Genomic DNA, 22,120 nt, shown 5'->3' on the forward strand with positions numbered 1-22,120 from the left:
CCCGACTTGGGGACCAGGAAGCCACTCCGTACTGGCAAAGGCTCCAAAGATTCTGAGCTCATGTGTGGTATAAAAAGCCCTCAAACCACTGAGAAATCAGCACTCCCTGCCTCAGATCTTGAGCAGTTAGTCCTAAATTGACACCGTCATCCAACTGGATGGTTTTAGAATTTTGCTTTTTAAGTTTTTTTTCCTTCTTCTTCTTCTTAAGCAGTGAAAGCAATTCTTCAGGTGACATCTTAAGCAGAGAAGCTGGATGGAATACCAGCGCAGCTCCTGGGAAAGCCCAGGGGCTGGGGGGAAGGAGACTGAGTTTGGGGACCTCTGAGAAGTCACAGCTCAGTGACTGGGGCTCCCCAAACACAATGAGGAGTCATTTTGTAGACGGGAGACTGACACTCCAAGATGGAAAAGGGTTTCCGAGACTCACCCAGTGATGGGGGGCAGGGTGGGAGCCGGCTGCAGCCCTCCCCTGCCTCCCAGCACCCTGCCCAGGAATGGTTTCCAGGAAGCCTGGGGATCCTCTACCGGGGATCTCCGAGCACTGTTTTCCCTGGTGGGGGCGGGGTGGCATCCCCTACTTCACAGGGGAGGAAAATGATGCTCAAGCTCGAGCCACTTCATCAAATGAAGCCACTAGTAGATGCAATAATAAATGAGTAAAAAAAAACAGTGAGGGACTTCCCTGGTGGCCCAGTGGTTAAGAATCCGCCTGCCAATGAAGGGGACACGGGTTCGATCCCTGGTCCAGGAGGATCCCACATGCCGCAGAGCAACTAAGCCCGTGCGCCACAACTACTGAGCCTGCGTTCTAGAGCCCGCGAGCCACAACTACTGAGGCCCGTGCGCCTAGAGCCCGTGCTCTGCAACAAGAGAAGCCACCACAATGAGAAGCCCGCGACCCTCAACGAAGAGTAGCCCCCGCTCACCACAACTAGAGAAAGCCCGTGTGCAGTAACGAAGACCCAATGCAGCCAAAAATAAAATAAAATAATTAAAAAAATAAATTTATTAAAAAAAAAAACAGAGTGAGCAAAGGATGCCTCCTTCATTCCATGCACGTGTTCATGAGCTGTTTACTGGGGCCCGCAGTGGGCTGGCCCCACACCGTGTCCGCTGGGGTGGCAGGCAGGGGCACCTACCCTGGGTGATGGCCAGGCTGCGGAGCTTTCGCAGAGCGGCGGGGGCTGCAGGGCTGCGGAGCAGGGTCAGCGCGTAGGCGGTCAGGGCACTGCTGTAGGGGTCCGTAGCCAGGGGCGCGCTGGACTCCAGGAAGTGCCTGGCTTTGGCAATGGCACCCCTTTCCTCCTGTGGGGTGCAGGGGGGGTGGGAATTGGAGCCCTGGGAGGCTGCTCTGCCTTCACCCCACCCACCACACTCCCAGAGGTTCTCAGGACATGCCTGGGGCAAGCACTGGATGGCTTGCAGCCCCTCACTTTGTATCCTTCTGGTGCCCCACTGCCTGCAGCCTCAGCTTTCAAAGCCCCATTCCCTTTCTTTTATGTTGGTGCCAGGTTTTCCAAGTGAAGTCTGAACACAACAAATCAATTCAGAGACACTCTGGGGGAAGCAGGCAGACCCCTGGCCGCCCCGCCCCATCCCACTCTATCACTAGGCTGGCTTCTAAGACCCCCAGCTCAGGCCCACCTCATCCTCCAGGCCTAGCTTCAATTGTCACCTCCTCCAGGAAGCCCACCAACCCTCATCATGCTCCTGAACCACAGTGTGAGCGGGTGAAGGACAGAAACCAAGTCCATGGTCCAGTGATGGGCTTAGTTCAGAGAAGCTGCCCAATAATATAGGCTAAATGGAAAAAGGAGTGATTCAAAGCATTCGGGAATTTAGCAAATGAGCAATGGTGCTCCTGTGGGCACTGGTGGAGCCATGGAGTTAAGATAACTCTGCTTTGGTGATTGTTAAGATTGCAGAAGGAATGCTCTCCCAAAGCTTTCCATCTTTAGATCAGGATAAAGCACGGGAACCGCCCTTACGGCATGTCGTTAAGACGTACCATCTCCCTCCCGGGGCATGTATCAGGGATGACAGAGCAAATTAACTGGATCCCCAAGCCTGAGCCACATAAGCCCAGAGCCTGGGGTGGGGGTGGCTGGACACTTTTGCAGAGGTAGCACTGATGTCCTTATAAGAAGAGAGGACGAAGAGACACAGAGAGAAGGCCGTGGAAAGACAGGCAGAGATTGGAGTGATGCAGTCACAAGCCAAGGAATGTTGGGAGTTCCCAGAAGGTGAAAGAGGCTAGGAAGCATCCTCCCCTAGACCTCCAGAGGAGCCATGGCCCCGCCCACACACTGACTTCAGACCTTGGCCTCCAGAACTGCAAGAGAATAAACTCCCGTTGTTTAAAGCCACTGTTTGTGGTACTTTGTTACAAATGCCACAGGACACAAGTCCGGGGGCCTTTTTTCAGCCTAAGGCACAGGGGCCTTCATATTCTTGAGTTCAGGAAGAAACACTTGGTTCAGCTCTAGAAAAATCTGATAAGGTCAGAAGGACCTAAATGTCGATTCTACCAAAACAAAAAGCAGAACCAGGGGATGGAGGAGAGACCCACCTTGGGAACGCCAAGGAGCCTGGGTTCCTCAGTCTCAGGTGCAGGCAGGGAGGAGGCACCCACGAGGCCTGCATCCCCGGAATCCCTTGGTCCCGGGCCAACCAAGTTGGTTGGTCTTCCTAGAGGCAGGGTGTATGAGTCTGCTGGGGCTGCGTAACAAAGTACCACAAATTGGGTGGCTTAAAAAAGTAGAAATTTCTTATCTCGTGGACCTGGAGGCCAGAAGTCCAATATCGAGGTGTTAGCAGGGCTGGTTCCTTCTGAGGGCCGTGAGGAAAGGATCTGTTCCAGGCCTCTCTCTTGGCTTGTAGCTAGCCATCTTCTCCCTTTATCTTCACATCAGCTTCCCTCTGTGCTGGTCTCTGTGTCCTAATGTCCCCCTTTTCCAAGGATGCCAGTCATAGTGGATTAGTACCCACTCTAAAGGCTACATTTTAACGTGACTACCTCTTTAAAGGCCCTGTCTCTAAATACTATCACATTCTGAAGTCTTGGGGCTGTTATGTACTGAATGTCTGTGCCTCCCCGTCCCCCTCCCACAAATGTATATGTTAAAGCCCTAACCTCCAATATGATGGTGTTAGGAAGGGGTGCCTTTGGGAGGTGGTTAGGTTTAGATGAGGCCAAGAGGGTGGAACCTCTATAATCAATGAGGCTGCTTATAAGAAGACAAAGAGACACCAGAGTGATCTCTCTCTCAATCTCTCCCCCAACCCCACCCCACCTCTCTCCATGGTCACGTACCAAGAAAAGGCCACGTGAGGACATGGAAAGAAGATGGCTGTCTACAAGCCAGGAAGAGATCCCTCATTAAGAACTGAATCAGAGCGGCTTCCCTGGTGGCGCAGTGGTTGGGAGTCCGCCTGCCAAAGCAAGGGACACGGGATCGTGCCCCGATCCGGGAAGATCCCACATGCCGCGGAGCGGCTGGGCTCGGGAGCCACAACTACCGAGCCTGCGCGTCTGGAGCCTGTGCCCCGCAACGGGAGAGGCCGCGGCAGTGAGAGGCCCGCGCACCGCGATGAAGAGTGGCCCCCGCTCGCCGCCAACTGGAGAAAGCCCTCGCACAGAAACGAAGACCCAACACAGCCAAAAATAAAATATTAAATAAATTAATTAATTTAATTTAAAAAAAAGAACTGAATCAGAAAAAAAAAAAAAAAGAACTAAATCGACCAGAACCTTGACCTTGGACTTTCCAGTCTCTAGAACCATAAGAAATAAATGTCTGTTGTTGAAGTCCCTCACTCTGCGGTGTTTTGTGACGGCAGCCTGAGCTAAGATGGGGGTTGGGATTTCAGGATATGAATTTTGGGATCGACACAATTCAGCCCCTTAACACAGGGCAAGCAAGGGGCTCTCTGGGCAAAGCGTGTGGGACGTGGAGGGTCTTAGGTCGCACCAAAGCCTAGACACAGTCAAATCGGGAAATTCTGAGAAGTGCCACAATTCACAATTCATCACCAGAGGATTTGGAATTGGCACAGGTGTTAGGAATGGTGGAGTCCCGACCCCAGCGGCTGAGCTCCGTCTAAGCTCTCACTGCAGGGGACATGCCACGCCCATCTGGGACAGCCTCCCGGAAGTGACGATGGCCCTTGAGTTCCTCGGGACGTCTAAGCCCTGCTGGGTCTAGTACCGTCCCTGAAGGTTCTAGACTCTTCCCCGCAAAAGCATTCATGAGTCCCACATTTTGTGTAGGGCTCCCTGAAGCCAGCCCCTGGGTCGCTGGCCAGGAACCTGATTGGGCCCCAAATGATTCTCCGATTGGGCCTGGGGGCTGTGGACAGTCCTGGGAGGGCTCGTACTCAGGATACAGCCACGCCTACCCCACTCTCCTACACACGCATGTCCCCGGTGATTACTGCTGGAATCTCTCACACCTCTGCTCAGGCCACAAGAAGTTGGATGTTCTGTGACCATTGAAAAGCATCAAAAAGTCTCACTAATGAGCAGAAGGGGGGCATCAAGGAATAAATAGAAGCTGAAGATGGCCAGAAGATGGCCAACCTGGCCTGCAAGGCAAAACTGTCCGCTCGCTCCTCCAGCCGGCACCTCCCGGGCCCCCTGCGCTTACCTCCGAGGCCAGGCCCATCTCCAGGAGCGCTGCCACCACGTAGGCTGTCAGAGGGACTGTGCCGTGGATCCCACCCTGTAAGAGGATTTGTAGTTTCATCCCAAGCCAGAGGGGACAGCCCCCTGCCCCCACTGGGCCCAGACAACACCGGGGAGCAGCCAGGGCAAAGCCAAGACCCCAGGAGGAAGCTGGGAGGCTGCCAACCTGGATGTCCTTGTTCAGAATCCTGCCCACCGCCGGGAAGGAGCCGTCTGCCCGCTGCTGCTGGACAATCCAGCCCTTGGCGGCTGCCAGCTCCTGAGGGTCAATGAAGATAAAGCTGCGCGCCTGGGCGAAGGACTTCAGGACAAAGGCTGTGAGCCTGAAACAGGATGAGGTGGGGGCTGGGAGAGCCATGGGCTGGGGAGTTGCAAAACAGAGTCACCTCCCGTGTGCCCCGCCAGGGACTGTGGCACGCTCCCCACATCATCCAAGACTCTGCTTCCTACTCTGCAAGACAGGAGGGTCCAGCCTGCCCTCGCAGGGCTGTTGTGAGCACTTGATGGAAGTGTGTGGGCACCCAGCAGGACCTGATGATGGAGCCCAGCCTCCCCGTTTACTCCCTCCCCCCACAGAAGCACCCGGGTCTGCTCCTTGCCTGGCACTCAAGGCCTTTTTGTGAGCTGGTCCAGTCCCACCACCAGCCCCCACCCCCGCCATGTGCAGAAGACCTTCCTTGTTGCTCCTCCACAACCACTCCCCAAGAGATCCCAGGTCTTGCTGAGAGATCCCAGGAAAAACCGGCAACCAAGTACACTGGACACTTGGGCTCCTCTATAGCCCTAGCCAGCCACAGCCATGGGCCTTCCAGTCCCCAGACCTGCAAATGGCTTTGGAATGGGCACATGAGGTGATGCTGGGAGCAGCTGCAGCCATTTTGCCACCACGAGGAGAGCAGCTGCTGCGCCGAGGATGCCCACAGGGACCAAGGGAAAGAACCAGGAACCCCAATGGATTGTGGGGCTGCCAGACTGGCCAATCCTGGAGCCTCCCCAGCTCTATGGTGTGAGGAGATATTCAGAATTGCTTTTTCAGCCAGTTTTCTTTTGTTTGCAGCTGAAAACATCCCACCAACCCACTAGCTTCAGTTACTCAGTCACCCAGGCCCTGGATGCACCATGCTCCTACCTCCTTTCTTTACAGGATGAAGTATTACTTGTCTCTCAGTGTTCAACCCAGGGGTCCCTCCCCAGAGGAAGCCTCCCAGACACCTCCACTCTGTGATGGACATGCTGCCTCTGGACCCCCAGGCCCTCCCTCTGTGTCATTGTTTTCTATCTGTATCTCTGCAGCCTGCCCCTTGTCCACCCCATCCCCCAGCCCAGCTGTTGCTAGTGCACCCTGAATGGGAGACGATGAAGCTGGAGAATGAATGAATGAAAAAAATGAATTCAGGAGAACCACCAGATGGAAACCAGGGAGCCAAGAGGGACAAACAGCAGAACTATCAGCAGGGGAAACACCCCAACTCAGGACGAAAGAGTAATCCATCCTTTCCAAAATCAAGTGGCTCCCCCACCTGACATGCATCAGGATGGCTACTATAAAACAAAAACCAAACGACACAGAAAACAGCACGTGTCGATGAAGATGCAGAGAAATTGGAACCCTTGTGCACTGCTGGTGGGAACGGACAATGGTACAGCCCCCATGGAAAACAACATGGCAGTTCCTAAAAAAATTGAACACAGAATTATCATATGATCCAGCAATTCCACTTCTGGGTATATACCCCAAAGAAATGAAAGCAGAGTCTTAAAGAGATATCTGTGCACCCATATCTGTAGCAGCATTATTCACAATGGCCGAACTATGGAAGCAACCCAGTGTCCACTGACAGATGAATGGACAAGCAAAATGTGGTATTGAGGTAGGACGTAGATGGGCCCCTGGGCTGGTGTTTGTCAAGCTGAGGAAACTGAAGCTTGTTTCCCCTGATATTTCAACGGAAAAGTTAATGGCAGGAGCAGAGGAGAGCTGAGCTCTGCTGGAGTAAAACGAGAAGAGGACCACCTCTTTCATTCTTGAGGTCAAGGAGACCTCCCCAACTGCCCATGCACAAAAAAGCTCCTTTGGGGATCAAAAATGGAGGGAGCACTAACCCAGAATCTCTGTTCTGTCAATCTCCCAGAGACCCCCCCTCACTGGAATACATTTTGGCTAAAAGATGCATGCGCATATCAGGCAGGGCCCTGGGTCAGGTCAGATGTGGAAAACCAAGAAAGATGATTGGTGAGAGGAAAACAAAAACCCGGAAAAACTGCCCCCATATAAGTGATTTAAATCATCTCTCTGGTGTACTCCTCGTTAGGGAGGATGCCCGCACTCTTCTCTGGGTGTGTATTTCTGCTTTACAAAGTCTCTTTGTGGAACTGTCTCTCTAAAGAAGACGAGGACCAAGGTCCTCTCACCTGCCGACACCAGTATATCCACACAATGGAATATTATTCAGCCTTGAAAAGGAAAGAAACTCCGCAAAGTGCTATAACATGGACGAACATTGAGGACATTATGCTGAGTGGAATAGGCCAATCACACAAGACACTGTATGATTCCACTTATATGAGGCACTTAAGAGTAGTCAGAATCATAGAGACAGAAAGTAGAATGGTGGTTGCCAGGGGCTGGGGGGAAGGGAGAATGGGGAGTTAGCATTTAATAAGTATAGAGTTTCAGATTTACAAGATGAAAAGAGTTATGGGGATGGACGGTGGTGTTGGCTGCTCAACAGTATGAATGTACTTAATACCACTGAACTGTATACTTAAAAATAGTTAAGACAGTAAATTTTCTGTTATTTATTACAGTTAAAAAAACAAAACAAGAAAATCAAGTGCCTCCAAGCTCTGTTTCTGTGAATCACCAAAACCTTACAATTATTTACACTTAACCTTACAATTATTAACCTTATTAACCTCGTCCTGGCCACTCTCCTTCCAAGATACCTCAAATCCATCTTCTTCCTTCTACCCCCATGGCTCCTGTGTCAGCCAGGCCACCCCATGGCTCCCACTGCTTCCGCCAGCCCAGCCCTGCCCCATCACCTACTCTGTATGCAGCAGAGTTTGGAAATTCCAAACACTGGGGGGCCAAGATGGAACTTAGTTGCCCCTGTGCTGGGAACTGTGGAATTTCCACATTCTGCTACACTGTTCTCTTTTTTTTTTTTTTTTGCGGTACGCGGGCCTCTCACTGTTGTGGCCTCTCCTGTTGCGGAGCACAGGCTCCGGACACACAGGCTCAGCAGCCATGGCTCACGGGCCCAGCCACTCCGCGGCATGTGGGATCTTCCCGGACCGGGGCACGAACCCGTGTCCCCTGCATCGGCAGGCGGACCCCCAACCACTGCGCCACCAGGGAAGCCCCCACTGTTCTCTTTAATTTTCCATCTTAAAACACAAACAGGGATAAACAAACTGTGGTACGTCCATACAACTGAATATTATTCAGCAACAAAAAGAGCTAACAAGCCACGGTATGACCTGAAGGAAATTTAAATGCATATTACAGAGTGAAAGGAGAAATCTGAAAAGGCTGCATACTGAATGATTCCAACTCTATAACATTCTGGAAAAGGCAAAACTATAGAGACAGTAAAAGTCTCAGTGGTTGCCAGGGGCTGGGGGGAGGGAGAGACAAATGTGCAGAGCACAGGGGATTTTTAGGGCCGTGAAACTATTTTCTATGACACCTTAATTGTCCAAACCCATAGACTATGCAACATGAACCCTAAACTATGGACCTCAGTTAATAATGTAGCAATACTGGTCCATCATTTATAACAAATGTATATCACTAATGCAAGACATTAACAGCAGGGGAAACTGTGTGTAGGGGAGAGGGCGTGTATGGGAACTCACTTCTACCTACTTAATTTTTCTATGAAACTAAAACTGTTCTACAAAAATAAACTCTATTAATTAAACACACACAGCCCAGCGTGACTCAGATTACAGCCATGCTTTGTTCTAAGCCCTCCTGCTCCATGTGGAATAAAATCCAAACTCTTCCCGCTGCTCAGTCTGGCCCTGCCACCCTCTCCTCCCTCACGTTGGGCCACTCTCCTCCTTGTCTGTGCTGCTTCAGCCACACTGGTCTCCTTCTGTGGCTCAAACTCGTCAAGCTCAGTTCTGCCTCAGGGCCTTTGCACAGGCTGTTCCCTCTGCCTGAAATCTTCTCCCCTTGGATTTTCATACAGCTCCTCTCTCATCTTCTTCAGGTGACCTCTTCAAGGGCACCTTTCCTGACCACCCCATGTAACTGTGTGCCTCATCATACCCTACCCCCTTAGCATGCTTCATAGATATGAGAAATTATATAGGTGATGTAGTAGCTTTAAAATATATCCACAAATGCCTTGCTTCTTTTCCTTTCAAGCAGTAGAACCCAGTTTCCCCCCTTCTTGAGTATAGGCTGTACATAGTGACTTGCTTCTAAAGAAGTTAATGTGGTGGGGACTTCTTGGTGGCACAGGGGTTAAGAATCCGCCTGCCAATGCAGGGGACACAGGTTCAAGCCCTGGTCCAGGAAGATCCCACATGCTGCTGAGCAACTAAGCCCATGCGCCACAACTACTGGGCCTGCTCTCTAGAGCCTGCGAGCCATAACTACTGAGCCTACATGCCACAACTACTGAAGCCTGCGCACCTAGAGCCTGTGCTCTGCAACAAGAAAAGCCACCACAGTGAGAAGCCCACACACCACAACGAAGAGAGTAGCCCCCTGCTTGCTGCAACTAGAGAAAGCCCACACACAGCAATGAAGACCCAACACAACCAAAAATAAATAAATAAATTTTTTTTTTTAAAGTAGAATGTGGTGGAGGTGACAGTATGACTTGGGAAACCAGATGATAAAAGGCATGTGGCATCCTCCTTGTTTCCTCTCTTGGAGTTTTTATTCAAAGGGAAGTCAGCTGCCATGTTGTAAGGACACTCAAGCAGCCCTATGGGATAGTCTTCAGTGAGGAACTGAGGCCTCCTGCCAATAGCCATGTGAGAGAACTAACTTGGAAACAAATGCTCCAGCCCCAGTCAAGTCTTCAGATGATGACAGCCCCAGCCAACACCCTGACTGCAACCTTGGGAGAGATCCTGAGCCAGCAATGCTAGCTAAGCTGCTCCTGAATTCCTGACCCACAGAACTGTGACTAAATGTTTGTTTTAAGTGGCTATGTTTTGGGGTGACTTGTTACACAGCAGTAGATAACCATTACATCTTGTACAGGGTCTCTCTCTCTCTTGAGCAATGAACTCCAGGGACCATGTCTTTCTTGTTCTCTCAGGAGTAAGAAAAGAGCCTGACACATAGCAGACACTTGAATAAACAAACAAATGAATGAATGAATGAACACTGGATGCGCCGGAACCTATCTATAACAGATCCTGAGTTTTAAGGAAGTTGAAGAGGTTGGACTGGATCCTGGACTCCCTGGCCAAATATTTAGGGAGAGGTGCTAACAGGGTATCCATCCCAATGGGTACCTGGCACTGTAATGAGCACGCCTGCACCCTTATCCTACTGCCTACCCGATCCCAGTCCAGAGAGGGATGTGTGGTGAGGAAACAGGTTCAGAGAAGTTGAGCATCTGGTCTAAGGCTGCCACAGTCCACACGAGACAGAGCCTGGGTTTGCCCAGCCCCAGGGTGGATGCTGTTGCCATTGTCCTGTGTATCCTGCAGTTTTGTCCTACAGGGAAGTTTCACAAGGCTAAGGGGGAGAGGCAAGCTGCTGGGTGTCACATTTCCATGACCACAGCAGAACTGGTCTTTTCCTGCTCAGTGTGTGTGTGTGTGTGTGTGTATGTGTGTGTGTGTGTGTGAACTGTGGGAGGGCATACAAAGGTCACAGCTCACTATTTCTGACCGGTGGAGGCCTCTGGGAGCTGCCAGGACTTGGCCAGCTTTCAGAGAGTGACTCAGTGGCTTTGGCCAATCCCGCAGAGGGTGGGGGCCTCTGCTTGCTAGTGCATGACTGCGGCCTTGCCTCATGGGCTGTCAGCAAGGCAAGGCCCTGGGACCAGAACTGGGTCAGACGATTGGCTTCTGGGGACTGGGGGGCTGAGCAGGTGATCAAGGCTGGGCCCCTCGGGAGCCAAGCGAGTGACACTGCACCGCAGCGTGGGCTCAGCCAGCCGTGTCCCTGTTCCCCCGGCCCCTGGCACTGATGCTGGGCCGATTTAAGGACTGGATACTGTCCATGCCCATAGCTGCTGCAGGCGCCATCAGGGTGTTGCTCTGAGAAGGAGGCCTCACTAGGGACAGAAAGTTCGGGTGCCCCACTTCCTCAGTAAGCCCCAAAGTGGACGAGGCAAATCCCTGATGATGCCAAGAACTGCTGTGGCCCAAAGATCTCAGGGAATAAGACCCAGGTACACCCAGGCCCCCCCTGCTCTGGTTGACCCTGAAAGCCAGAGGGAGCCGCTCACAAGGGAAACCGGACCCCAGGACGTGCCTCCAGAACCCCACAAGCCAGCTTTGAGGCAGTGGTCTGGCCTCTCCCAGCCCATCCCCTCCTGCTCAGGGTCACCCCATTCCTGGGTCCCATGGGCTCTGAGGAGGACCAGAGCGCCAGGACCCATCCTCAAGGGGCCAGAGGGCAGGGGTTCAGTTCCTGGACCCTGTGGCAACAACAGCAGAAGGAGTAACAGTAACTGTCACCGCCGCCAGCTCCACCATGCACAGGCCAGGCAGAACCCGCCCGCCACCCCAACAATCCAGACCTGTAAACCCCAGGGGCTAAGACCATGGCCATCTCCATTTCCCATGCAGGCTCCTGGCTACGCTGTGCTGGACAGGAGAATGTGACTTCAAGTGGAAGAACCTCAGCAGCCGTGCCTGGGGAGTGAGGACTCACCACATACTCCCCGACTTGTCCCGCTCCCCGAAAGCACTATAGGAGCCATCTTGGTGCTTGTAGGTCAACTGTCTCTGGTAGCCTGTGGGGCAAGAAGAGGGGACAGCACCCTGGTGAATGGCTGGCCTTCCAACGTCTTACCCCAGGACCCTGAAACAATGCCACACCCACATCGAGGGTTCCTGAGACTACCCCACGCCCACAGCTGGGGTCCTTGAAACTGCCCCACGCCCACAGCTGGGGTCCTTGAAACTGCCCCACACCCACAGCTGGGGGGATTGAAACCTCTACTTTATTCTTCTTTTGTTTCCTGATATCGCCCCTTTGTGACTCCTGGTCACACACCGGCCCCTCAGTCATACCTGGGGCAGGGGTTGGTCAGTGAAATGCACCATCTCCAGGCGCCCTCGCCCTCGAGCTTGGTTTGCTCAGAGCAAGGGAGCAAGGAGGGACAAGAGGGAGGGAGGTCAGGTGGGCTACTGGGGCCTCCAAGGCTGGGCTGGGCGGTTGGTCTTATTGTGAGGGCAGCAGGGGGCATGAGTGGAGGGGGTGAGGGGAGCAGGGGAGGGGTGTGAGGGGACAAATGTAGTGGGTGGATTGTAGGGTCCAGAGAGGAAGCAGAGAAACTGGGCAGGTGGGGACTGTCTAGGCGAGCATGACCATGGGCTTGGAGCGGGTGGTGGGGACAGGCAGGGAGGGGTTCTGCAGTATAGGCAGAGCTGCCTTAGCTGAATAAGATGTGAAGGAAAAGAAGAAGGATGCCGAGGGCATCAAGGTTTGCGGCCTGAAAGGCAGGAAGGATGGAGCTGTGCCCATGGACGTGGGGAAAGAGGCAGGAGGAACTCTGAACTGGGTGGACAGTGTCCCCTGCCCCGCCAAATTAATGTCCACCTGGAACCTCAAAATGTGACCTTATCGGGAGTGAGGTTCTTTGCAGATGGAATTATGTTCCTGGATTAGGCTGGACCCTAAATCCAATGACTGGTGTCCTTCTCAGAGGAAAGAAAGGGAAACACACAGATATAAAAGGGCTTGTGGAGACGGAGGCAGAGAGCGTGGTGATGTGTCCACAAGCCAAAGAACACCTGGAGTCACCAGAATTCCGCCAGGACAGAGGCCTGGGACAGATGCTCCCTCGGAGCCTCCAGACGGAATCAACCCTGTTGCCACCTTCATTTTGGACCTCTGGCTTCCAGAACCATGAAGGAATAAAGTCCTATTGTTCTAAGCCACCCAGTTTGTGGTACTTTGTTACGGCAGCCCCAGGAAACTAACACCAAAGGTTTGCTGGAAAACCAGGGGGTCGGGGGTTAATCTGGGGCTTGTTGAGTCTGAAAGGCCAATTGGCTGATAAGCCTCAGGTCTGGCTGTCCCGGGGGGGGGCGGGTCCAGGCTGCCACTCACCCATACAGGTCATTGCACTCTGGGTGGCATTCAAGGGCCTGAGCCCAGATGAGTCCACTGAGGTATGCCTGGCCCTGGGAAGCCAGGGCCCATCCACCTCCAAGACCCTCACAGCACATGAACCTGAGCCCCCCGTCCCCACAATGGACCAAGCAGACTTGGGGTTCTGGGAAGTCTGCGGTCAGCCTTCTTGAAGCCAAACCTTCAGCCCATGGCAACCCCTGAGTTCTCTTTTCATCTGAGAGTTGTACGTTCTTCATAGTAAGTTTTTTCATTTTCTCATCCACAAGGACAGATGGTTCTAGATCATCAGGACTGCCCTTGGAGTAGAATAACTGCGGGAACTGTAACAGGCCAGGAGGCAGGGACCCCAGACTCGCCTTAGGAATCGAGATTTTCACGTGCCTCAGTTTCCCCATCTGATAGGGGCCAGCATCGTCTGAGCCAGGCACCCGCGGGTCCTTTTCGGTGGCAGAAATTTCCAAGGTTGTGCCCGTGGGTTCTCATCTCCCTCTGGCTGGGTCTAGTGCCCTGGCTGCCCCTCGTGCCCCAGTCCAGGGGAGTCTGCAGTCTGAGACGCCCCCACCACTTGCCCCTATGAGGTCTTGGGCACCTCTTCACTCCCAGGACCTTCACTTTGCTCATCTGGGAAATGGGGACCATCAGTGTGGAGGCTGCCGGGAAGGCAACTCAGGGCAGCGTGGATGGAGCGGTACTTGCCTGGCACAAGATGGATGCCAGCTTCAGAGCTGGGTCCAGCCCCTTCCACGTGCTCCTTTCACTTCAACTCCAGCCCAAGGCTAGAAGCAGAGCCCAGGAGGCCCCAGGACCTTGGGATCAACTGACAACTCCCTTGTTACACAGGTAGGAAACCAAGTTACTGAGAAAAGCAGGCCCTACCCGAGGACACAGAGTGGGAATCCATGACAGAAGTGAGACCCCACCTCCAGCCTCCCACCCCCTTCCTCCTACCTGTGGGGCCTAGATGTGCAAAGTGGGTAAGACAGGGCCCTCAGAGGCCTTGTCCGCCCCCCTGCCTCTGCCCCCTCTGCCATAAGGCTGTTCCCTATCCTAAGGACCTGAGTCATGGCAATGGAAGATGTTCAGTGCTGTGTTATTTATATCTGAAGTTCAATGCTGCTTTGTTTATTTCTGAAGAAGTTCAGTGCTGGTGGTTTATTTCTGAAGATGTTCAGTGCTGCATTATTTAGAAAAAAAAACTGGAAATAACCCCAGTATGTCCAAAAGCATAGTTCAGTATGTTGTGCTCCATAAATGCACGTGATGAAGAAATAGTGTAGTCTCCAAAGTGATTATGAACTGAACACGTCCTGAGACCCAGCGATTTCACCCCACAGAAATTTGGACATGTTGTCACTAAGTACACTAAGAGGGTGATTAATGGCAGCACCATTCTAAAAGCCCTGAGTTGGAAGCTGCTCCAAAGCCCATCAACAGACACACTGACTATGGTCTCCCCACACAGCAATGGAGGTGAACAGACCACAGGTCCCCACAGCCCAGTGGACGAATCTTATGCACACAGTGCGGGGTTGGGGGTGGAGGGCACGCCATAGGATGCCATGTTATGAGACACCAAGAGTGGCAAAGCTAATCTTTGCTCCTGGAGGGCAGAGGAGTAAACCCAGAGCCAGCAAGACAGGGAGGTTATGGGGATTTTTTTCCCTTTCCAGATGTTTTTTATAATGCTATTATACTGCTCTGGTTGTTCAAAATATCTACATTTTTAAAAGATGCTACTCCTCTCCCCATGGCTGATTACCAGCATTCAGAGCCTTTTCCTAACAGGTGCAGACACCAGGTTCCTATTAACAGGGACCCCATCAGGCCACCCAGAGCGGCCTCTTTCACCCACTTCTTTGCCTTCTTCTACATCCGCCGCACTTGGCATGTGAGCTGCCCCCCAGCATGGTCGAGGCTACCTGCAGTCCCACGCCCTCCACCCAGGCAGTGTCCCCCAGTACCTTGCACCAGGTAATCAGTGGTCTCCCTTTCCACTTCAGGGCTGAGCTGTCGGGTTTTCTGGAGATACTTCAGGACAAAGACGTTGGGTGCAAAGTGGATCATGTTTTGCTCTCCGCAGCCAAAGGGCAGGCGCAGGTGGTTGCTGAGATGGTTCAGAGTTGGCCCCATGACATCTCCTGGTGGGAAGAAAAAGGATGGGCTGGGGACTGGCCTCATCCAGTGCCCTGGCTGTCCTACGGACAGCTTTCCTTAGAGAGAGCTCACTTGTGGCCTAACACCAGCAACCCATCCTCTGATTGCCAGTGCTGCCCTTTGAAACTGGGCTGCACCCTTGCCCAGTCAGCCTGCTTGGTCTCCTGGCTTTGGTGAACACCCACTGGCCCTTTCCTCCATACCTCCCTCTGTGTTCTTTAGTTTTAACTCAGGTGTTCTTTCTCTACCTTTTCATTATGTTAAATGCTCTTTCCTTTCTGGCTTTTTAAACAGGTGCAATTAAGGCTATACATTTCCCTCTTAGTACAATTTTGGCTGCATCCCACAGACGTTAAGATGTCAATCCAGCCATGCGATTCCATTCTAAATATTTTTTCTAACTTCCAATATGAAATGTGATTTTCTCTCTAACTGTATTTAGATTTTTTATAAAACTCTTCCTACATGTGTGGTATTGTTGGTGTGTTTTTAAAAGTTCTTTTTTTCTCTTATTTCTGACCTACTGTGTTCTCATCCCTTCAGTACCCTGTCTTCCTCTCCCTGGCCTCTATGCCCCAAACATTGCTGATGGGCCCTCCGGAATCCCCACTGTCCCCTGATTGCACCTCCCTTCCTTCCTCGGCCTTTCCTCCTGCCCCACTGAGGCTGCCACTGCTCTTGCAGCCTCCTCTTGTGGCAGGGCGTACCTGGTTACTTTCTCATCACCCTTCTCTGGGTTTTCCAGCTTCTTCTCCAACCTTCCATCCCACTGTGCTGATGACACTGACTGGCACACAAGTCCCTGCCTTCACCTCCTCTCCACTGTTGTCCATCTGCCTTCTCCCCTACATCCCTCACCTCCATCTGTGCCACTCATCCCCAAGGCCACATTTGAGTTTATCTCATGCTTCAGAAGTCATAAACTCCAATATCCTCTGATCTGGTCACAACCACCACCCTGCCCAGGCCCCAGGGCTTCCATCCTCTGATGTCAGAGAGACCCAAGACCCCCTCCTTCAGGCCTGTCCACCTCCTCCTGGCGTCTCACCCTTCCAATTCCCAGCACTAGATGGATCACACAGTCCCCACTTTCCACTTCTATGCCTGGGCTATGGGAGACAATCCACAGCCCAAGAGATCCCTGGCCACAGCCTCTTACCCCTGCTCAGTAAATGCTCTAAGCATTTGAAATGGTCCTGCCCACTCAGCTGGACACCCAGAAGCCCCGCCCTCCACCCCATACCTGGTTAACTTCACCTGGCCTTTCAGCCTTCTTGTATATCACCCCAGACCCACTGCCCTCATGGAGTTCACCACCACCCTCCCGGTTGCCCCACACAGGGCAAGGACCTGCCTTCTCAGCCAGATTAGGAAGCCCTGAAGGTCAGGTTTGAGGTCATCTCTGAGTCTGGCCCCAGCACCCATCATGGAGAAGGTACTAGAAGCTGCTTGTCAGGTGAGTGGGTGTGTGGTTGGAGGCCCCGGGGCACAGGTCCCCAGCAAAGCCTGGTATGAGACTGAGCCCAGAGTAGACACTTGTCCCTTGGCCTGGGTTCTTGCTCCTGTCTTCCCCAAATCAGGCTGCAGGGCAGACGCACCTATGATGGCGGCGGCTGCACGCTCAGACCCAGGGATGGCGCTGTGCGGGACCCCCAGAGTGAAGGCTTCGCTGTAGCTCTCATCTACTTCCACCTTCCTCCAGATGCGGAACTCGCCCACAGAACCCCAGCCAGTGGAGAAACCGATGAACTGGACCTCTGGTGTCTTGGGGAGGGTCCAGGCCATGATGACAGAGTCATTGGATGGCTCTGGACCATGGCCAACCTGGAAAAAGAGGCCAATGCTGCTGGATGCTGGCAGGAAGCGTGAAGCCGTGCTCAGACATGGTCAGAGGCCTTGGCCACGCTCATAGGTTGGGGCGGGGTTCTCAAGGGGTCAGAGATGAGAGAAACTAGAGACCACACTGTTCATGAAACACCCAACAGAGGCACAAGTGTGGCATCTGCAGGTTCCAAAGTACCTCTGGATCTTAGCATATGCCTGGCAAACTCCTCTATTTGTACTTCAAAACCCCACTTGGCTATATCCCTCCTCTAGGAAGCTGTGTCAGCTGCTTCTTTCTATGTCTCCTTTGCTTGGCCCAGAAAGAGCCCACGGTCCCCATTTTACCTGTTCTATCCACTTTCTTTCTCCCTGACCACCCACCACCCTTCAGCTCCCAGATCCCTGGGCACTTCCTCCGCCACAGCTCTCACCACCTGTTTTTTGTACGTAACTCCAGGCAGACTGTGAGCAACTTGAGAGCTGCCTTGTGTTTCCCCTCTCCCCTCCCCACCCCTACCACATGTATCAGGAAGCAACAATGCCAGAGGGCCAGGAGGTTCCCGTGCCCACCCCAGGCAAGCCCAGCCATGCCTGGATGAGCCCGCTGTGCCAGCTGATCCAGAATGTTCTGAATTCATCCCAGGAGAGGATCTTGGCTGTGTGTGTGCTGGCCACGGGCTCGCCCATCTTGCTGGTGGAGATCCAGGACCTGGTGTTCTGGTGCCCTCCCAGAACGATCTCGATCATGCCTGCCGTGTCCTGGGGTCCTGGGGACAAGGCCACGCGGGCATCGTTGTGGGCTCGCACGGCCACATCAAAATGGGTGAGGCGCAGCGGCCGCTGCACATACTGGAACTCGTACTTGTTGGGTGTGGAGATGTGGACTCTCTCTGGATGGAGGGAAGGAGAAGGGGTGTTGAGGGGGCACCGAATCATCCTACCCCCACCCCCCGCCCATGCCCAGAGCTGAGCATCGGGACCTCAGGGGGCCAGCCTCACTGTGCCTCCCCATGAAGCTGCAGGAAGCATGGTGGAACGGAGCTGGCTTAATGACCATTTTGTCAATAGCACACAAAAGATGAAATGCTCACAGAGATAAATCCTACAAAAGACGTGCAAGACCCATAAGCTGGGAACTGCAAAATGCTGCTGAAACTAGAGACACAATGGAGAGCTAGATCATGTTCGTGGGTCAGAAGATAATACTGCAAAGATGTTAATTATTCCCCAAACTGATTTATAGATTCGATCCAATCCCAATCAAAATCTCAGCAGAGTCTTTTGAAGAAACTGCCAAGCTGATTCCAGAATTTATATGGAAACTCAAAGGATCTAGAAGAGCCAAAGCAACTTTGATAAACAAGAACCAAGTTTACTCACACCCTCTGACACTGAGACGTACTCTAAAGCTAGAGCAATCACAAGAGTGTAGCACTGGTGTCAACACAGACAAATGCTCAACGGGACAGAACAGGGAGTCCAGAAATGGACCCACACATGTATGAGCGACTGATTTTCAACGAAGGTGCAAAAGCAATTCAATAGCAAAAGTCTTTTCAACAAATGATGCCAGGACAACTGGGCCTCCAGATGCATAAAAAGGAACACTGATCCATACCTTGCATGGGCTCCAAGAAGTAACTCGAAACAGATCATAGCCATTTTATGAATGTAAAACCTAAAACTATAATACTTTGAGAAGAAAATGTAGGATTTCTTAGATAAAACAACAAAAAATAATCCATAAAAGGAAAAAGTGATAAGCCGGGCTTCATTAAAATGAAAACCTTCTGTTCTTTAAAAGACACTATTCATCCAATGATGGACACTTAGGTTGCTTCCATATCCTGGCTATTGAAAATAGAACTGCAATGAACATTTTGGTACATGATTCTTTTTGAATTATGGTTTTCTCAGGGTATATGCCCAGTAGTGGGATTGCTGGGTCGTATGGTAGTTCTGTTTGTAGTTTTTTAAGGAACCTCCATACTGTTCTCCATAGTGGCTGTTTCAATTTACATTCCCACCAGCAGTGCAAGAGTATTCCCTTTTCTCCACACCCTCTCCAGCACTTATTGTTTCTAGATTTTTTTTTTTTAACATCTTTATTGGGGTATAATTGCTTTACAATGGTGTGTTAGTTTCTGCTTTATAACAAAGTGAATCAGTTATACATATACATATGTTCCCATATGTCTTCCCTCTTGCGTCTCCCTCCTTCCCACCCTCCCTATCCCACCCCTCCAGGCTGTCACAAAGCACCGAGCCAATATCCCTGTGCCATGCGGCTGCTTCCCACTAGCTATCTACCTTACTACGTTTGTTAGTGTGTATATGTCCATGACTCTCTCTCGCTCTGTCACAGCTCACCCTTCCCCCTCCCCATAACCTCAAGTCTGTTCTCCAGTAGATCTGCGTCTTTATTCCTGTCTTACCCCTAGGTTCTTCATGACATTTTTTTCCTTAAATTCCATATATATGTGTTAGCATACAGTATTTGTCTTTTTCTTTCTGACTTACTTCACTCTGTATGACAGACTCTAGGTCTATCCACCTCATTACAAATAGCTCAATTTCGTTTCTTTTTATGGCTGAGTAATATTCCATTGTATATATGTGCCACATCTTCTTTATCCATTCATCCGATGATGGACACTTAGGTTGCTTCCATCTCCTGGCTACTGTAAATAGAGCTGCAATGAACATTTTGGTACATGACTCTTTTTGAATTATGGTTTTCTCAGGGTATATGCCCAGTAGTGGGATTGCTGGGTCATATGGTAGTTCTATTTGTAGTTTTTTAAGGAACTTCCATACTGTTCTCCATAGTGGCTGAACCAATTCACATTCCCACCAGCAGTGCAAGAGTGTTCCCTTTTCTCCACACCCTCTCCAGCATTTATTGTTTCTAGATTTTTTGATGATGGCCATTCTGACCTGTGTGGGATGATATCTCATTGTAGTTTTGATTTGCATTTCTCTAATGATTAGTGATGTTGAGCATTCTTGCATGTGTTTGTTGGCAATCTGTATATCTTCTTTGGAGAAATGTCTATTTAGGTCTTCTGCCCATTTTTGGATTGGGCTGTTTGTTTTTTTGTTATTGAGCTGCATGAGCTGCTTGTAAATTTTGGAGATTAATCCTTTGTCAGTTGCTTCATTTGCAAATATTTTCTCCCATTCTGAGGGTTGTCTTTTGGTCTTGTTTATGGTTTCCTTTGCTGTGAAAAAGCTTTTAAGTTTCATTAGGTCCCATTTGTTTATTTTTGTTTTTATTTCCATTTCTCTAGGAGGGGGGTCAAAAAGGATCTTGCTGTGATTTATGTCATAGAGTGTTCTGCCTATGTTTTCCTCTAAGAGTTTGATAGTTTCTGGCCTTACATTTAGGTCTTTAATCCATTTTGAGCTTATTTTTGTGTATGGTGTTAGGGAGTGCTCTAATCTCATTCTTTTACATGTAGCTGTCCAGTTTTCCCAGCACCACTTATTGAAGAGGCTGTCCTTTCTCCACTGTACATTCCTGCCTCCTTTATCAAAGATAAGGTGACCATATGTGCGTGGGTTTATCTCTGGGCTTTCTAAGCGTCCATTATCGGATGAATGGATAAAGAAGATGTGGCACATATATACAATGGAATATTACTCAGCCATAAAAAGAAACGAAATTGAGTTATTTGTAGTGAGGTGGATGGACCTAGAGTCTGTCATACAGAGTGAAATAAGTTAGAAAGAGAAAAACAAATATCGTATGCTAACACATATATATGGAATCTAAGAAAAAAAATGGTCATGAAAACCTAGGGGTAAGATGGGAATAAAGACACAGACCTACTAGAGAATGGACTTGAGGATATGGGGAGGGGGAAGGGTAAGCTGGGACAAAGTGAGAGAGTGGCGTGGACATATATACACTACCAAACATAAAATAGATAGCTAGTGGGAAGTAGCCGCATAGCACAGGGAGATCAGCTCGGTGCTTTGTGACCACCTAGAAGGGTGGGATGGGGAGGGTGGGAAGGAGGGAGACGCAAGAGGGAAGAGATATGGGAACATATGTATATGTATAACTGATTCACTTTGTTATAAAGCAGAAACTAACACACCATTGTAAAGCAATTATATTCCAATAAAGATGTTAAAAAAAAAAAGGGTGTGTCGGTAAAAAAAAAAAAAAAAAAAAGACACTGTTAAGAGAATGAAAAGACAAGCCACAGACTGGGAGAAATACCTTTGCAAAGCATTTATCTGATAAAAGACTTGTATCCAGAACACATTTTTTAAATCTCTCAAAACTCATTATAAATAAACAACTCAATTTTATTTTATTTTATTTCACTTTGGCTGCACCATGCGGCTTATTAGACCTTAGTTCCCCAACCAGGGATTGAACCCAGACTACGGCAGTGAAAGCACTGAATCCCAACCACTGTACCACCTGGGAACTCCCAACAACTCAATTTTAAAAAGGTTAAAAGACACTTCACAAAAAAAGATAGACTAATAGCAGATAAGCATATGAAAAGACGCTTAACGTCATTAGTCATGATGGAAATGCAAATTAAAACCACAATGACATACCACTAGACACCTATTAGAATGGCTAAAATTAAACAGACAATACTAAGTGTTGATAAGAATGGGGCAGAACTGGCTTATCCAGTGCTGGTGGGAATGCAAAATAGTACTACCACTTTGGGAAACAACTGACAGTTTCTTAAAAAGTTAAACACATACCTACTACATGAGTTAGCTATTCCACTCCTAGACATTGACTCAAGAGAAAGAAAACACATCACCCATACAAAGACTTGTGCATGAATGTTCATAGCAGCTTTATATGAAATAGCCCCAAACGGGAAATAACTTGAAAAAATAACATTCAAAAAGTGAATGGATAAACAAAGTGTGACACATCCATGCAATGGACTCCTACTCAGCCTTAAAATGACTGAATTATTGACACACACAGTATGGTTGAATCTCAAAATTATTATGCTGAGTGAAAGAGGCCAGACAAAAAGAGGACATTCCGTATGATCCCATTTATGTAAAATTCTAGAAGGTGCAAAGTAATCTATAGAGAAAGGAAGCAGATCAGTGGTTCCCTAGTGGCAAGAGTGGACAGGGTGAGAGAGTTCAAAGGGATGTGACTTTAGGGTTAATGGAAATCT

At 50.3% G+C, this 22,120-nt stretch overlaps 1 protein-coding gene across 9 annotated transcripts in view; it reads right to left on the reverse strand.

Annotated features, from left to right (window-relative positions):
- Window positions 1-22,120, reverse strand: part of CPAMD8 (C3 and PZP like alpha-2-macroglobulin domain containing 8) — a 99,214-nt gene that overhangs the window by 11,457 nt on the left and 65,637 nt on the right. For 8 of the 9 annotated variants that reach the window (XR_009563533.1, XR_009563532.1, XM_060296832.1 and 5 more), the window contains 8 exons: window positions 17,812-17,839; window positions 17,541-17,716; window positions 16,724-16,949; window positions 14,933-15,109; window positions 11,544-11,625; window positions 4,854-5,010; window positions 4,650-4,724; window positions 1,143-1,308 (listed from right to left, as the gene is read on the reverse strand). Coding sequence is in view for 7 of the 9 variants with exons in the window: in XM_060296832.1 (XP_060152815.1) it covers window positions 1,143-1,308; window positions 4,650-4,724; window positions 4,854-5,010; window positions 11,544-11,625; window positions 14,933-15,109; window positions 16,724-16,949; window positions 17,541-17,716; window positions 17,812-17,839 (1,087 nt within the window). In the remaining 2 variants the exon portion in view is untranslated. Of the gene's footprint in view, window positions 1-1,142; window positions 1,309-4,649; window positions 4,725-4,853; window positions 5,011-11,543; window positions 11,626-14,932; window positions 15,110-16,723; window positions 16,950-17,540; window positions 17,840-22,120 lie in introns of all 9 variants that reach the window. The other variant, XM_030880221.2, reaches the window with a different exon arrangement.

Source organism: Globicephala melas, chromosome 3 (genome assembly GCF_963455315.2).
Source record: "Globicephala melas chromosome 3, mGloMel1.2, whole genome shotgun sequence".
NCBI lineage: Eukaryota > Metazoa > Chordata > Mammalia > Artiodactyla > Delphinidae > Globicephala > Globicephala melas.